This window comes from Grus americana, chromosome 21 (genome assembly GCF_028858705.1).
Source record: "Grus americana isolate bGruAme1 chromosome 21, bGruAme1.mat, whole genome shotgun sequence".
In the NCBI taxonomy this organism is placed as follows: domain Eukaryota; kingdom Metazoa; phylum Chordata; class Aves; order Gruiformes; family Gruidae; genus Grus; species Grus americana.
Genome location: NC_072872.1, coordinates 2,100,125 through 2,116,425, shown reverse-complemented (window position 1 = coordinate 2,116,425; position 16,301 = coordinate 2,100,125). Strand labels below are relative to the sequence as shown.

Genomic DNA, 16,301 nt, shown 5'->3' with positions numbered 1-16,301 from the left:
GAGGCCGGGACCCGCCGCCAGCGCCCCACGCACAGGCAAAGCCGCCTCCTTCGCGTTGTTTTTGTGGTGGTTCGGTTGGTTTTGGGTTTTGTTTTTTTTTTTAATTTCGGGGGGGGTTAATTATTTTTAGCTCATTCCAGCGCCCCGCCCCTTCCCACGTGCCGTCGCGCGCGGCCGCCCCGTTGGTCGGGCGCAACCACTGCGGGGGGGGGGGGGGAGCACCACGGACACCCCACTCCCGCCCCACGGAGAGGGAACACGCCCCGCAGCCCCACGCACAGAGAGGGCGCTGGTTTGGGGCCGCTCTGGGAGCAACCCGCTTCTTTTCCCTTTTTTTCTTTATTATTTAATTCTATGGTTTTGTCCTTCCCCCCCCCCCCCCCCCGTGGTGGTTTGGGCGCGGCCGTGGGCAGGGGAGCGCGGCGGGGCCGGGATGTGGCGGGCGCTGCGTGGGCTGCGGGGCGGCGGGTGAGTGCCTGGGGGTCCCCTTCCCCTTCCCCTTCCCTTCCCCGCTCCTTGGGGGGCAGGCAGCCAAATCCGAGCCAAGCCCGTCCCCCGACCCCCGCTCCAAAACCCCTTTCTTGCAGCATTTCCACGCGTGGCGGGGCGTTGCGGGTGGAAGACCCGCGGGCTCAGGGGCGCTGCTGCAAGGGCAGCACCGGGGCCCCTTTGCTGTGCGTTGCCTTAACTCGCTTTTGCTGGCCCAGCCCTCCCTGGCTTCTTGCTGGGCACCTTCCCCCCTGCCAGGCACTGCCTCTTCCTCCCCTCCTTTCCTTTTATTTTTTTTTTCCCCTTTTTCGCCCCTTTTTTCGGGCGATATTGCTGAGATGGGCAATTTAATCCTCAGGCAGGGTTGGGAAATGCATAGCCCGAAGCTGCCAAGGTCCAACCCACTCGCCGGAACAGGCAGAGCGTGCCAGCCCGGCTTTTGCCCCCGCGCCCTGGACTTTGCCAGGAGCTGGTGCCGTGTTGGGGTGTTGGAGCAAACCGGATCGATTCGGAGCTTGCCCTGCGCGTCGTCCCTTAGAAATTCCTTTTCCAGCAGCTTTTTCATAGCAAGGAGAAGGGAAAGCCGGATGGGAGCTACATGCTCAGTTCCTGGCTCTGGCATCATCGTCCGATGGGCGGGATGGAGCAGAGGCGTGATACCAGGGTGCCCTGCCTGGGCGTGCGTAGCTGGTTTGGCCGGGGAGCGCGGCATTAAGTGAAAAACACGTGTTACTGGGAGATTGGGGCAAAATAGGTGTTACTGGGAGGTTGGGGCGTGGAGGGAAGGAGGAAACCGGGGGGGATTTCAGCATCTGCTTTGCTTCTCTCCTAGGCGGAGATGGCAGCACCGCTCGGCCATCGAGGTGACCAACGAGCCGATCCTCGAGTTTAAGCCAGGGAGCCCCGAGCGAGCCGTGCTTCAGAAGGTACCGCCGCAGGGGATCGGCCTCTTTGGGGGTCTGTGAGGTCCCGGGTTGTGCTTCTGGTGCCGCATGACAGCCCCAGGCTCCTTCCTGGTGGTGGGACGCCCCGTCCTGCCCCACGTCTGCTCCTTCCCTTTGGGACAGTTGGAGTTGGAACTCCCGTCCCTGTCCCTCCAGCCCGCGAGCATCCCGTGATGGGGCCGAAGGAAGCCCGTCCCCAGGTTTCAGTTCACTCGTGGGGAGGATGGATGGAGAGGGGGCGCAACTCCCACCACGGTGCTCCCCTCCTCTCGCTTAGGCGCTCGCCGACCTGAAGGGCAAGACAGAAGCCATCCCATGCGTGATCGGGGGAGAAGAGGTTTGGACGCCGACGGTGCGGTACCAGCTGTCGGTGAGTTTGGGGGAAAACTTCTTTAAAAAGCAAGAGCAGAGCAGGGGGATGTACCTGGCAGGAGAGAGATCTGATAACTACAGAGGCTTTTTTCCTCTTTTCAGCCATTTAATCATGCGCACAAGGTGGCCAAGTACTGCTACGCCGACAAGGTGAGTGCACCTTGTTGCCTTCCCTCTTCCTTAATTTTTTTGGGGGGTGGAGGGGGGAAGCAGCAGCACTTTGCCTGGGTTTAGTGAGCCCTATCTCGCAGCGGGGTCGCGAGGCTTGCGGCGTGATGCGCTTTGAGATTGCTGGTGACAAGTCTGGATGAAATGCTAATCACTGCTCAGATTGTGAGCGGGGTGGCTCCAGGGGCGAGTGTTGGCTTTCTAAGTCCCAGGGATCCTGGAACAAAATGGTACCAGGAGCTGCAAATTTGGGGTTCTGATGGGAAAATGGCTCCTGTGGTTTGTGGCTGGGGATGGATGGCCGCTCGCCTTCCCCTCCAACCTGGTGACGGGGAGGCGGTGGGTTCCTCATTGCTGCCTTTCCCCTTTTCTTCTGCAGGAGCTCATTAACAAAGCCATTAACGCTGCCTTGGCAGCGAGGAAGGAATGGGACCTGAAACCTGTCCAGGACCGGGCGCAGATCTTCCTGAAGGCAGCTGACATGCTGAGCGGCCCGAGGCGAGCAGAAGTGCTGGCCAAAACAATGATCGGGCAGGTAAGGGGGATTGACCCACGGAGAGCTGGGGCGAACGGGAGGGAATCGGGGAAGCAGGGCAGGAATAGCAGGCAAGGTATTTTTTGGCGTTGGGGACGGCTGTAACGTTAGAAGTGTGTATAGCCGTCTGGGATAGACTCATCCTCGTCTCTTTGCTGAGAAAAGAGGGAAAGCTGGGAGCCGAGCTTCGTGGGAAGAGGATCAGTTGATGTGGTGGGCCACCATTACCAGGGATCACCCTCGCAAAACGCCCCAGCAGCCCTGGCTGTCCTAGGCAAGGCACTAAAGGGCTGGGGGGGCGAACACGGGTGGGCGTGATGTCCTGTGGCACAGGCCCGGGCTGCGTTCGCCTCCGCTCGGTGCAAAGGAGACGTGGCAGGACGGGGGTTTGCTCCTTCAGAAGCGGCCTGCGTGAGAGGCGACCCACAAACCTCATCCGGATGCGCCATGCCGCACCGCTGCGGCTCGCGGCTGCTGCATTCCCCGTCCCCCCCCCCTGCACCCTCCCCTCAGTGCTTTTATTTAATGCGACCTCTCCCGGCAGGGTAAAACGGTCATCCAGGCGGAGATCGATGCTGCCGCGGAGCTGATAGACTTCTTCCGATTCAATGCCAAGTACGCCGTGGAGCTGGAGAACAGCCAGCCCATCAGCGTGGACGTCAGCACCAACAGCATGGTCTACCGGGGGCTGGAGGTGAGGGGCTGTCCCCCTGCTTCTCGAGCTCCCTTTTTTGCCCCGAGCTGTGGTGTCACGCTACGGTGAGAAGCAGCACCGTGCTCCCACCGGTCCCTTTCCTCTCCCACCCGCAGGGTTTCGTGGCAGCGGTCTCCCCCTTCAACTTCACGGCGATTGGCGGCAACCTGGCAGGAGCTCCGGCGTTGATGGTGAGTGTTGCGGGGGGTTTAAGGAGAGAGGGATGGAGAAGACAGTCTGGAGAAAGGCTGGGGGGGGACCCAGTCTCTCCAAGGCTGCGGTTTGCCTGGTCTGGGAGCCACGACGAGTGAATTCGGCCTCCCTGGTTCTCTGGAGCTGTTCAGTAGGAATCACCTGGGGTCCTGCTGGTCCCTTGAGTTCAGTCAGCTCCTTTGCAATTAGACTCAGGTGTCTTTAATTACAAGAAGGCATTCTGGATTTTACACCAGTCCACTCACGGACAGGTCTGATGGGGGAAGTGTTAGAAAAGGAAAAGCTGCCCAAACCTGCTCTTCTGGGGTTTTTATTCTGAAGCAAGGTGTCTTTTCACTGCTAGGCTGGGTTTTAGATGCAGAGAAGGTCAGGGTGCTGCGGGAGGGAGGGGAGATGAGAAATAGAGCGGGGTTTTGTTTTCCTGCCTGGTGTTTGCTCTAGAACCGGGCTTCAGGGGGCTGTCGTGGCACAAAAGTGTAACCAGCTTGTAATTGCTCGGGTTCCTCTTGGACGGTGCTTTTTGGGTACGGTGGTGCGTTAGGGCCAAGGTAGGAGGGAGCAGGTCGCGGTCCTGGCATTTAGCACTAAACTGGGAGACAGGAGATCCTGGCGGACATGAAAGATGGTCCAAAAAGTCAAAGTGTCGGTAAACAGTGTTTCTGTACGTGCCCGTGGAGCATGGGGAGCGCCTGCCTTTGCAGGGTGGGTTTTGGGGAGAGACTGTAATAACCTGATGAATTTGGGCCAGGATTAATTAATTTATTGTTGCGCTGGAAAAATACCCACAAAATTGTCCTAAGGTCTTTACTAATTAGGCTCAGATTTCATCCTGGCACCCACGACGGTCCCTCCAGCAGAAGTGTCCTATGTTGGAGGTGGAAGAGGCTGTGATAAGGGAGAACACCAAGCTTTTAATTTGGGGACGTCACATTTTAAAGCTGTATTCACGGCGAAGCATTGGAACCTGTCAGTTTTGCAGGGGAGGAGTGGGGAGAAGGAAAGAAGAGAGTGGAGGTAACGTGGAGCTGGGAATTTTTTTGGGGGTGGGAGACGCGTTCCTCCCACCCCAGGATTTGAGGAAAGTCCGCGGCTTTGGGGCGTTTGGTGATAAACTCATACCAGAGTGGACGAACCTTGCTGGGATGGGGCAAGCCCGTGCTGGCAGGTCTGGGTGAACCGTTTTGGGCATCCTGCAGTGCATCCACCTCTCCCTCCTCGAGAGTGAAGATTAATTCCCACCAGGTTGCTGCAGCGCAGTGAAATCCCCCTGCTCGCCCTGGGCCTGGGGCAAAATGGAGCAGGGCATCGCTGACTTGAAAAACTCAGCGGCAGGTGGTACCTGCAATTAAATTTAGGAGAAAACGGTACTTAATAGGTGGATATTAATTAGAGCCCCAGTGGTTTAGTCACCACGGTGCGCTTCCCAGGGGATTAAACGTTGCTCTTGCCTAAATAGCCGGAGAGATCAATGCGGTTAATGCCATTGCGGTGTCGGGAGCGGGGATCTCCTTGGGAATGGAGAGGTTGCCTCACCGCACTGGTATCCAGACTGCCGGGCATCCTGTCTCCAACCGTGGCCCGAGTTAGGTTTCCCACTTGCTTTTGGAGATTTTTTGCAGACTGAGGTTTATTTTTCTTACTGTTTGGAGTGGAAGGATTATGGGGGCGGGGACAGGAACTCGTACCACGAGTCCCTGGAAAGCAGGTGCCTGGTTGAGACAAGAGTCCAAAAATCCCCCTCCTGCTCCCCCGGGGCTGTGGCCCTGTTGCGGTGGGGACCAAGCAGCGTGACGGTGACGCAGGGGAGGTCACTGGGCCCCCCATGGCCACGCACGGAGCTGGAGGGAGGACGGAGGCACAGAGCCAAAGGGGTGGGGTGCCGCTGGCAGCGTTTTAGCTCTGTGTTTTCCAGCCGGTTGTGGTGTTTGCTTGTGCACGATTAATCCAGGCTTGAGGTTTTATTTCACTGCTTTGGCTGGCACAAACACCTGCTGGGTCCTGCGCAAACCCGGTGGCAGCGAGCGACGGCGCCCACAGTGCTGTAAGCACATTTCTTAGCGATGCCGTCCCGTTTCCCGAGACATAAAACAGGTCCTCCGCCTTTCGCGGCTCCTCTTTAGGGAAGGCAAAACTCTGCGTCCCCGGCAAGGGCTGGCACGGAGGGGAGGATTGTTGTGCCTTCCGCTGACCAGGGCAATCCCAGTCCTTTCCAAAACCAATGCTCGGGGTAAAAGGTAGGTGTGAATCGCCCAAAGGTGCCACTGCTCCAGTCCTGTGGGCTGCGGGACGGACTTTTGCCAGAGCATTGAAGCGTTGCGTACCCGTGTTTGGGCTGAAGCCTTTCCTCGTGTGCTGACTTTGTCCTCTCCCCCAGGGAAACGTGGTCCTGTGGAAGCCCAGCGACACTGCCCTGCTCTCCAGCTACGCCGTCTACAAGATCCTCCTCGAAGCCGGGCTCCCTCCGAACGTCGTGCAGTTCGTGCCAGCGGATGGACCCGTGTTTGGAGACACCGTCACGAGCTCCGAGCACTTCTGCGGGCTCAATTTCACCGGCAGCGTGCCGTACGTTGGGGAGGGGAGCGGCAGGGGGGAGAGGGGCGAGGAGCCGCTGGCTGAGACCATGCTGGGTGCTCATCTGCCGGTCCCGTGAACATGTAGGACAGTGTTGAGCAGGGCAGCAGGCAGACAACTGGCCGTCCTTACACGATGTAATTAAGGTAGGGTTTTAAAACTGATTTAAAAAGTGTCTTAACCAGGTTTTCTTGCTACGTTTAATAGCTGGGTGTTTCTGCTGCTAAACTCAAGGCACAGAGGATAGACAAACTTGCATGCGACAGTGCCCTGTCTCCCAGGGATCCTGTGATTTGGCTGAACGAACCGCACTGCGCTGGCAGAGCGATGCCAGCTCCACGTAGATTTGCAAACTCGTGCTCTGCCTGCGCGTCGGGGTGTGTTAGTGACGCTGAGGGCCCCGGCAGCCCGTAACGGGCTATTAAACCCAGGGACCCCGCTCCAGCGGCAAAGGACATGGTCTGATGAGCATCGTGCTTTAAAGGTGGGAAGCTCATAAATTAGTATTAGTGGCTGGGCCTCCCGGTGGGAGGTTATTAGCATTTTTATTGTTTTGCCGCCAAGGGGTTTGTCACAGTAAGGACCGAAAGGAAGGCGGGGGAAAGGGGAAGAACAGAAACTTCAGCCGGATGCTCACTCCTGTGGTCTGCCCTGTGACACTGCAACAGTTTCTTATTTTTAAAACTAAAGGGTTGTTGCATAGTGCCATTGCTTCACGGCCTAGGGTCTCATTCTTGGCTGGCATCTCCTCTGCCACTGGTAGGGCATCCCTTCTGTTGGGGATGGATGCAGGGGTTTGCTGGGGTCCCCTTCAGCAGGGCACGTCACCCACGGGTGCCTTTTCCAAGCATCACGCCTGTGCAAAGGCAGGAGTGCACTAACCAGCTCCTCCTTTCTCTTCCAGGACTTTCAAGCGGCTCTGGAAGCAGGTATCCGAAAACCTGGATCGCTATCGCAATTTCCCACGCCTGGCTGGAGGTAACTGCTGCCTCTTCCACCTTTTTTGGGGAGGGAAGCCATGCAGGAGCGGGGGGTTTAGTTTCTCCCCTGCTCAGGAAGAAACTAAAGCGATGGCCAGGATTCCTCTCCTTGCGAGCAGAGAGCAGATGACACAGTAAATTGTGTCCTGTCTACCCTCTCTGGCCAAACTGTAAAGCTCGTTCGTCTGGGTGCGTGCCGCGTATTTGGAGGAGCTTACAGCACCAGCTCCCGGCAGCATGGGATGGGTTTTTATGGTGGGGAGCTGGCACTTGGGCAGGAGGCAATGATGCTCTGGGGTCGCAGAGCCTCCACACTAAGTTTGGGAACTCAGGTCAGTCCTTTTTCCATCAGTTTTGTAAGCCTGCTCCAGCGTTGTGCTTCCCGGGATCGTGGCACTGTCCGTGTTCCCCGAGGAACCGTGGACCAGGCAGGGTCCTGCAAGGGACCTGGCCGTAGCTTGTGCTTTCTGGAGACGGCGCAGCCCTGGCCACTCCTCACTTGCCCCTTTTCCTCCCTTCTCCGGGACCAGAGTGCGGTGGGAAGAACTTCCACCTGGTGCACAGCTCGGCCGACGTGGCCAGCGTGGTGAACGGGACCCTGCGCTCGGCCTTCGAGTACGGCGGCCAAAAATGCTCGGCTTGCTCCCGCCTCTATGCCCCGGACTCGCTGTGGCCCCAGATCAAAGAGAAACTGCTGGAGGAGCACGGGAAGATCAAAGTGGGAGACGTGAGTGGAGCTGCCGGGCTGCTGAAGGGCTTTGCGGCTCAGCGGGTGGTTGATGGGATTAGAGACTGTGGTAACTGGCTACTAATTCCTATTGAACCGAGCTTTTTATCCACTGGTTCTCCCCACCACCGCCCCTCTGTTCCCCCCCCCCAGCTTCATCTTTTTTTAGTGATTAGAAATTAACTTGTAGCCAGCGTCTGCAGGAAGGATTGTGTAAGTCGCTGAATACTGCAGACTAATTGAAAAGGGGTAGCTCGCGCCCTCGAACAGGGGTGTGTGTGGAGCGGGGAGAAGTGTTATTTGGGGAATTTCAGGGCCTCCTACTTTCAGAGTTAGCTTTTTGGCACAGTACGTACTTACATTCCCTCCTTTCTGGCTTCCCGCAGCCCGCCCAGGACTTTGGGACATTTTTCTCTGCGGTGATCGACGACAAGGTGAGCTCACCTCTCCTGTTTTGACGAGGGCAAGAAGGTAACGCCACCAGGCTTCCACTGAGTGTTAGGGTAAAAGGGTTTTATTGCTTACAGCAAAGTAGGAACATCAGTGATTAGTTAGAGCTGATTATCGGCCCTCTTTTGCTCCCTCCTGGAGTATTGCATGCCTTAGTCACTGCTCCTCTTGAGAAGTGGGTTATTTTGCTGAGAAATTCTCACAGATGTAAGGTTCGGAGTGCCCAGGGCTGTATTTCCAGCTCCCACTCCTTCTCCTGAGCTGGAAGAGTGCTAAAAGCAGCATAGCCCAGAAGGGGATTGCCCTGAACTCCTTTTAGACCCCCCCCCGAACCCACATTCTTTTTTTTTTTTTTTTAATTACTATTTCCTTTCCTCAGTCTTTCGCACGGATAAAGAAATGGATCGAGCATGCGAAGAAGTCATCCAACCTCACCATCCTGGCAGGAGGCGGCTGCGACGACAGCGTCGGGTACTTCATCGAGCCGTGCATCGTGGAGAGCAAAGACCCGCAGGATCCCATCATGAAAGAGGTGAGAGCAGCTTGCGGGGGGGTGGCAGGAAAGGGGCTGCAGGTCCCGTCCTGAGATGTCATCGCCTGGCGATGAGTCGACCGGTGCAGGGATGTTCCTCTTCATCACGCTTTTAACTAATCGGGTGCTGAACCACCCAACCGCTTGGTTTTGGAGGCTGTCGCCACTGAGTGCTTCGGGGGGGGCGTTTCTTGCCGTACAGGAAATTTTTGGCCCGGTCCTCACGGTGTACGTCTACCCCGAGAAGCGGTACCAAGAGGTGCTGGAGCTCATCGACACCACAACGCCCTATGGCCTCACGGGGGCGGTCTTCGCCCAGGAGAAGTAAGTGCCGAAACCCGCGCTGCCTTGCGCATCCCCAGACACCAAAGATGCTTTTCCCCTTCTGGGATGAACCGTCTTAGCTCGCTTCTCTCCAGAGCCCTGTGGTGAGGAGGAAAGGAAGCATTTCCCCCGCTGCTTTTAGCCCTCCTTCTGCTAAGGAGGGAAGGGGATATGCGTCCAAGGTGGTTTTTCAGCCCCGAAAGTGGGTTTTTTTGGTGAGAAACCATCCCAAAGACAACATTTGGACTGTACATTTGGATGTGTCCCCAGCCCTCCTGCTTAAGAGCGGTGTGACCTCAAAGGCAGACCATCCTTAAGTTAGAATCACCTTCATTTTATAACAGTAACACTTGAGAAGCAAACTAAAAGAAAACAAAATTGGGATAATTTGAGTTCTAAGTATGCACGACACGTTTCAGCACGTTAAACAATCTGCAGTCCTGGCAATGTGTCCGAAGAAACGCAAACTTGCTTTTTGCACAATTTTAATTGCTACAGAAGAGTAGAGGCCTCTGCACGAGTTTTTGCTGTTGCGTCGCAGTCACAGCCGTTTCTGTCCCTCCTTAGGAGAATCATCGACGAAGCCAGGAACCTCCTGCGCAACGCGGCCGGCAATTTCTACATCAACGATAAGTCGACGGGCGCCGTTGTGGCTCAGCAGCCCTTCGGAGGCTCCCGCATCTCAGGTGAGACAAAAAACTCCTGTCCAGAGACGGCACTTTACCTTCACAGCCCCGTGCTGAGCTGCATCCCGCTCTGGGGCGGGGGATCGTCCTCCATCTCGTGGTCACCGACGCTTTATTTCCTTCTGAAACAGGCACCAACGACAAACCTGGTGGCCCCCACTACATCCTGCGCTGGACGTCTCCCCAGGCCATCAAAGAAACGCACGTGCCCCTGACGGACTGGCGCTACGCCTACATGCAGTGATGCCTTCTCCCCAGCCCCGCACCAGTACTACTGATCCTCAACGCACAGAGTGGCTTTGCAGCTACAACCTTAAAAAGCACTTAAATCTACTGATCTTTAAGGCGACAAGCTTAGGTTTTATTTTTAAAGAAAAATTCTATTATTAAACTGTAAACTTAAAAAAGGAAAAAAAAGTCCTTGTGGTTTTCTTAGTCGCATAAGGATGATTAATTCATTAATTAAGGGCTGGCTGGAGGTGTGGTTGCAGAAGCATACCTCGGCCACGGGTTCCCTTTTCCTCCCATTTCCTCCACCCTGAGCAGTCCAGCGCGTTTCCCCCTCGCTGGAATTAAAGCAGGAGCCAAGCGTGACGAGGCTGCTCCTGTCCCAGGCAGGTGTAAAAAGCAATGTCCGTCCCTTCTCTGTCCCCAAGGCCACCTTTACCCCGGCAGAACGCGAGCTGCACCAGCAGAAATCACCGGGAGTTCAGGGCTGCCTGTTTCAAACCAGAGATGAATGTGGGGGGAGCCCCAAGCTGTATTTTCTCCCTGTTCCCGAGCTAGAGGAAAGCCTCCAGCACACCCAAATGTTTTTGACGTAGGACGAGAACTTGGCAGAAGGCACATTGTGCCAGGAGAGGGCGGCTGCGAGTGCGGCACTGCTTAGAAATAAGTTGGAAGTGCTTTATTTCGCCCCTCTGAAGCCGAGGGCGGGGGTTACTGCACAATTACCTTGCAAATGGTCTCAGGGTGTGCTCGGACATGGGGCAGATGGAGCAGCATCGCCCCGCTTGGTCCCTTGTTTCGTTACCGGGGCAAGGCCGGGCTACCTCCGGTGCTTCCCATCGCTGGTCATCGCCTGCTTCCGCCGCTCCGATCCTTGGGTGGCTGCTGGAAGGAAGTGGAAAGATTTAAGAGAAGGCGTTTCAATAAACAGGAACGTTCCCGCATAAGCTGCTCAGGTGGATGCGGCATCCCGAGAAGGAACGGAAGCGTTAGCAGGAGGTGCTGGGGCAGCAGCAGGAGGTCTGCAAGAATTAGAGCAAGATGCATTTCCCAGCCTGTTGTGCTCCGTCCGGGACCCCGCTCAGACTTAAGCTGCCGAGTTAAGAAGTTAAATTAGTTCTGAGCTTTGTGGTCCGCGGTCGCGGTGACCTGCACGAGGCTCTGCCTCACCATCGGCAAGTTCTTCACCGGACGGGTCCTGTAACGCAAACAGGAAAAGGGATCTTAGACACAAAGTCCTGCATCCCTCCGGGATCATTTCTAATTTAGAAACGTATACATTCGTAACACCTACAATTAATAACTCTTCAATTATCAGGATTTGCAGATAGTGTGGATAACCCTGTTAAGGCTGTTGTAATAAGCATTAAGTATTGATCTGGTCCGTGCCTGGGCTGGTATTTAGCATGCAGCTCAAGAATGAATTGCATTAATACCTGTGAATCCTGGTTTAACTGAGAAAATTTGCAATAAAATAAATTACAAAAAACTTTTGTGTTCTTTTAGGAATTATTTCTTCACGTTGTTGCCAAATAAGGAGCTCGAACGAGCGTGCGTTCGCTACCTTTAGCGCGTGCAAGGTGATAGGAAAAGGTGGGAACAACAAGGTGCTCCCCAAATCTGCTGTTGCTCATCCTGGCGGCTCTCTGCCGTCCGGGGACCCGACTGCAGGAGCTCTCCTTCCTGCTGCTGCACCCAGCGCCAGCCAACCCTTGCGTGTAGTGATTATTTCTTGGCAAAACCCCTCTCTGCTCTCATCTTTCGGGTGCCCCGGCTCTGCTTTTGCACACATACTCACACCGCGGAGCCCCCAGAAACCAGCCTTTTGGCTGCCCCAGAGAGAAGGAAAAAAATAAACCCAAACTAAAACCACCCCGGCTTTGTATTTTCTGCTAAAGCTAAGACCCTTCCCTTGCACGAGGATGAGAGAGGCAGGAACGATGGAGAAGCACCTGATTACTACAAAGCATCCTCGCGCTGCCTACTGGGAGGGCACGCGGGAGCCCAGTTCAGCTCCAAAAAACCCCCAGTCTCCAACAGGAAGGACAGGACCAGACCCATCCCAACTTCAGGAACGGTCTCCGAAGCCCCAGAGATCATCCGGGTGGGACCACAACCACGTCCCGGTCAGCCGAGTCACCTCCTGCCTCCCAGCTTGGGCTAAGCCCCCCGAAGCTGCCCCGCACCTTTCCCCGGCGGCCGGTGGCTCATTTAAAGCTCCCGAGGGGCTCTGCCTCGCACCCCCTCGCCGGAGAGCCGCGGCCAAGGTGCCGAGCGCTTGGTCAAGCCGCTGCCTTTGGCTCCCGCCTTTTATGACTGAAGGCCAGAGTGTTGAGTGGATTTTTTTATATTTTTTTTTTTTTTTTTTTTTTAGCCTTAACTCTGAATTTCACGGCTTTTGTGACTTTAAATCAGTCCCCTAATGCTATTTAAACAGTTGGCTTTTTGAAGCTGCGAAACGCTTCGGTAGGTGTTTGGGAGAGGCAGGGGCTTTCACGGCAGAGCCCCTGCCCGCTCGGATGCTCCTGGACCGCTCTGCCCTAGACCAGGATGCGGAAAACTGAACCTGCAGGGAGGGAGGGAGGGATGGGCAAAGGGGTCTGGGGGCTCTGCGTGATCCCACGGTGCCCAGAAAGAGAGGCAACAGGTTCGGAGCAGCTCCGGTAGGGATTCAATCCCGTTCCCACGTGCAGCCGGAGTTCTTAGCAGTCCCCGCCGCATCCCGAAGCGCTCGGCTAGCCGTTCCCCGAGCCGGGAGCCGGGTGGGAAGCTGAGCCAGGCTTTCTCTAGGAAGTGGCAAATTTCCCCCTCCCCCCCCCCCCCCCCCCCCCCCCCCCCCCCCCGATAACACGCAGCTCCATCTGCTTCCCGTTAGCGGCCCCGGCTGAGGCTAATTGGCAGATCAAACCCTCCGATGTCCCGCGTTAGGGTATGTCGTTAGGAGAGTCCGGAGCAAGTACGATGCTTTTTGGACGGAGCCCAACCGCCTTCCCCCGGCACCCCGGGCTGCGCAGGGGTGCTAATGGAAACCACCCGGAGCAGCCCAGGAGCTGGGGGGTGAGGAACAGGTGGCGAAACGGAGCAGCGTTGGCTTTGAAGGAAAGCAAAGCAGGAAACCGAGGCAGCGCGGCCCTGTTCGTCCGTGGGGGGATGAACCGGGAGAGGCGGAGGACGGGCGGCACGCTCTGCCGTAGGGAGACCAGCGCAGCAGCAGCCACCTTTCTTTGTCAGCCCCGAGCAGGGATGCTGCTGGCTTCCCGCAATTTAAAAATTCCCCAGATTGAACAGGGGAGGCAATGACCATGATGATGCAATTGCTGCCCTAATTTTAGCCTCACTGACTTTGCCTTTTTTTTTCCTTTTTTTTTTTAAAGGAAAGGTTTAACTCTCTAAGGGTAACATCTGCAACATCTGCAGTTCCCCGTCCTTAGCGCACGCAGTGGGCACGGCTGCAATTCAGGACCAGGGGCAGGACTGGAAAACGCCGGCACCGCATCCCGAGGACGAAGGGGATACCCCGTCGCCTCACCAGAAGCACAGGACGCGAACACAAAATCTGACCCACAGAGGAGGTGCTGCCTTAACGGGGGTGAGAGGAGAGCCCTCAGCCCCCCCGAGGAGCCAATAAACCAGGTCGAAATGCTCGTACCAGGCAGCAGCTTGCAGCCAGTGGAAATACCGCGCAGGAAATACTTGGCCGGAGCCTCTCTGTGTCGCAGGATACGTCGGGGTCCCTGCAAAGCCCCGGGGGGGGTGGAGGGGGGGGACATGATCAAATTGGGGTGCTGCTTCACAGCAGAGGTGCCTGCAAGGGGCCGGTGCTCAGGTCGCCTTCCTGCTTTGCAAACTCCCTCCACCGCTTCCCCACCGCACCATCTTCTCCCGCCCAGCACTCCGGGAAGCCACGCGAGCCTGCTTTGGCGACAGATTTCCACGGAGAGTGAATCTCTGCTCTTACTTTACGAGATCCGACCCCGGCAAAACCAGCGCCCAGCTGAAGGCAGATCCCGCGGCCCAAGCCGCATCCCTTCTCCGGAGGGGGCACGGCCCCAGACCACCGCAGACCTTTGCTCTCCCCGTTCCCGTCCCGGGGTTTCGGGCTCCCTGGGCGGTGCTGCCCAGCCGGGGGCTGCTGCCCCTCCTGCACCCTTCTTTTCGGCAAGCTGGTTTGGGGGGGGGGACATTTAGGGTTCCCTCCTTTCCCAGCCTGCCTGATTTCCTCCTGGAAATCCTACCCACGCTCTCCTAGGGGCAGATTTCCTGCCCAGCCGGTATTTCAGGATGGAGAGCGAGTGCTAAACGCTGGGTTTTACCTTTTGCTGGTGCCAAGGGGGTGGTGGGCGAGTGTCCCTGATGGGGGGGGTGTCACCTTGGAGAGGCCAGAAGAAACTCACTACACGGATGCTACAGGGGTGAAGGGCCACGCAGGCTGCAGGCACAGCCCGGGCTGGCCGCGGGACGGAGGGAATATCTCACCTTCAAAGGCGGGCCCAAGCCAAACTCCGGCTTTACAAATCCCCTTAAGCTCTGCTTGTTGGAAAAACTCCCCGAGACCGAAGATGTTTTGGACCCCACTGTGCCAGTGGGGGGGTCCCTGTGCAACCCCCCCTGTGTAACCCCCCCCCCCGAGACCCCCAGGCCTCGCAGGCAGGGGTGCTGCTCTTTACGGGGTGCAGCTCCTGCCCAGTACAGAGGCAGCAACTGTGGAATCAGAGTCGTGTTTCCCCCCCCCAAAACCCTGCTCCCTCCCCTCCCCACGCAGGGCTGCACTGTCCTGGGGCAGCAACAGTCTGGCATCACCCACGCCACCGCCGGGGACCGATTTTTAGGCGCAGCCCGTGTCTTTCTATTTTTCTATCCCTTGATGAGGAGAAAAGAGACCCAGGGGTGGGGGGGGGGGGGGTGGGGGTGGGGGGGGTGGCAAAACCCCGCTCTGCAGGAGAGCACCAGAAATGCTGAGCATCCTGAAAGGATGGTTTTCTAGGGGCACGGAGATGCCCTTGGCCAGGTTTTCCTCTCTTTCTGCCTTATATTATTTCTCCCTTCTTGCTATTTCTGCCTGAGGCTTCGCCGCCCCTGCCTCTTCGCTGCTTCATGGCTTTGGGAGAGCAGAGAAATCCTCGGGGGTCCGAGGAGGAGAGGTTTGCAGTACAAGGACTTAGCGGCAGATGGTGGTCTTTATCCCGTTCTCCGCAGTCGAGGAAAACCGGTGGCCCCGTAGCTCCCACCGGGCTGCAAGACTGGGATCGCTCATCCGTGGGGGCTTGGGACTGGGAGACCATGGGGCTGGGTGGGGGTAAGAGGGTGGGTTTGAACCGGTGGGGAGAAAGGAGAGAGCCGCAGGGTTCAGCTCGAGAGCCGGCCTTTCCCACAGTGCCGATGGGAGAAAGCGAGCAGAGAAATGCCGACCGGCAAGAAGGGGGAGAGGGTTTGAGGATGTCGGCCCCGTTCAACAAACAAACTGTGGTTTTAAGGGCCGTAGCAAGTGCCCGCGCTCCCCATCTGCTCCAAAAATGCTGCAAAATTACAGAGAGGCTTCTAATAGTTAGCATTTTTGCTAAAGCCCCAGGTCCTGGAGTCATGAGAATACAGCGGGATGTCAGCTTCCAGCTAAAATAAATAAAGAGGGGACTCACATCCCTCAGGCTAACACGGCGAAGCTGGAAGATGTGACCCCCTCCGAAAGAAAATCCTGGAAAGCAAATAAAGGGACCAGGAGGCAGAGACACCCCCCCCACCCCCACACCCCATCTCCTTTGCACAACCACGCTGCTCACTGAGCAATTCAAAATCGCGGGGTACATCCCTGCGGAGGAGAGCACCCTCCTTCCCAGGGCATCTGAGGACACCTGGCTCCCTTCCTCCCGGGCTTGGGTGCCTCTTGCCCGGCCCTCGGCAGCACGGGTCAGCCTCGGGGTGCGTCGGTGGGAGCTCTGCAGCTCCGACGGGGACGGGGACGGGGCGGGGGGGGGTGTGAGGAGCATACCTAGCCCAGCATTTCTCAGCTTACCCCAGGGAGGGCTTGTCTGGGAGCCTGAATTATTTTGGAGCCAGGCTGCTTGAGAAGAGGAACAGGTGAAGGCGGCCGGCGCGGCTGCCAGCAGAGCCCGGCTCAGCGTCTCTCTCCTCCTCCTCCTCTTCCTCCTCCTCCTCCGGCTCTCCGGGGAAGCCCCCCCAGGAGATAAATTACTCGCTGTTGTTTGCCTGCCTCAAGGTTGGCTCGAAAGACGAATAAACGGGGTTTCTGGCAGCAGCGGGGAACCGCAGCGAAGTTGGCCCAGGGCGGCTTGGGATTAAGAGCAAACTTCTGCATCTGCCAAGCGGCTCCTTCCCCTGCCAGCTGCAGCCTCCGCCGCCTCCAGCCCCCCCTTTGCGTGGTCAAATCAGC

At 57.1% G+C, this 16,301-nt stretch overlaps 1 protein-coding gene across 2 annotated transcripts; it reads left to right on the top strand.

Annotated features, from left to right (window-relative positions):
* The first annotated feature begins 364 nt into the window (after positions 1-364).
* ALDH4A1 (aldehyde dehydrogenase 4 family member A1) lies at positions 365-10,102 on the top strand. 2 transcript variants are annotated; one of them, XM_054849802.1, is made up of 15 exons: positions 365-468; positions 1,322-1,415; positions 1,711-1,803; positions 1,908-1,955; positions 2,353-2,508; positions 3,053-3,202; positions 3,319-3,393; positions 5,790-5,977; positions 6,891-6,964; positions 7,497-7,693; positions 8,080-8,127; positions 8,523-8,675; positions 8,878-8,999; positions 9,567-9,685; positions 9,817-10,102. In XM_054849802.1, the coding sequence occupies exons 1-15, from the start codon at positions 434-436 to the stop codon at positions 9,927-9,929; spliced, it is 1,665 nt and encodes a 554-aa protein (XP_054705777.1). In that variant the 5' UTR covers positions 365-433; the 3' UTR covers positions 9,930-10,102. The 2 variants fall into 2 exon arrangements, with proteins under 2 accessions (XP_054705777.1, XP_054705776.1); XM_054849801.1 differs by lacking the exon at positions 365-468 and adding an exon at positions 600-1,168.
* The last annotated feature ends 6,199 nt before the right edge of the window (positions 10,103-16,301 follow it).

What these genes read in the sequence shown, in the direction of transcription:
- ALDH4A1 (XM_054849801.1), top strand. Translation starts at nt 828, where the DNA reads ATGGGCAATTTAATCCTCAGGCAGGGTTGGGAAATGCATAGCCCGAAG. An exon ending in AGCGAGCCGTGCTTCAGAAG is followed by an intron (nt 1,416 to 1,710) that starts GTACCGCCGCAG and finishes CCTCTCGCTTAG; the next exon opens with GCGCTCGCCGACCTGAAGGG. An exon ending in TTTCCCACGCCTGGCTGGAG is followed by an intron (nt 6,965 to 7,496) that starts GTAACTGCTGCC and finishes CTCCGGGACCAG; the next exon opens with AGTGCGGTGGGAAGAACTTC.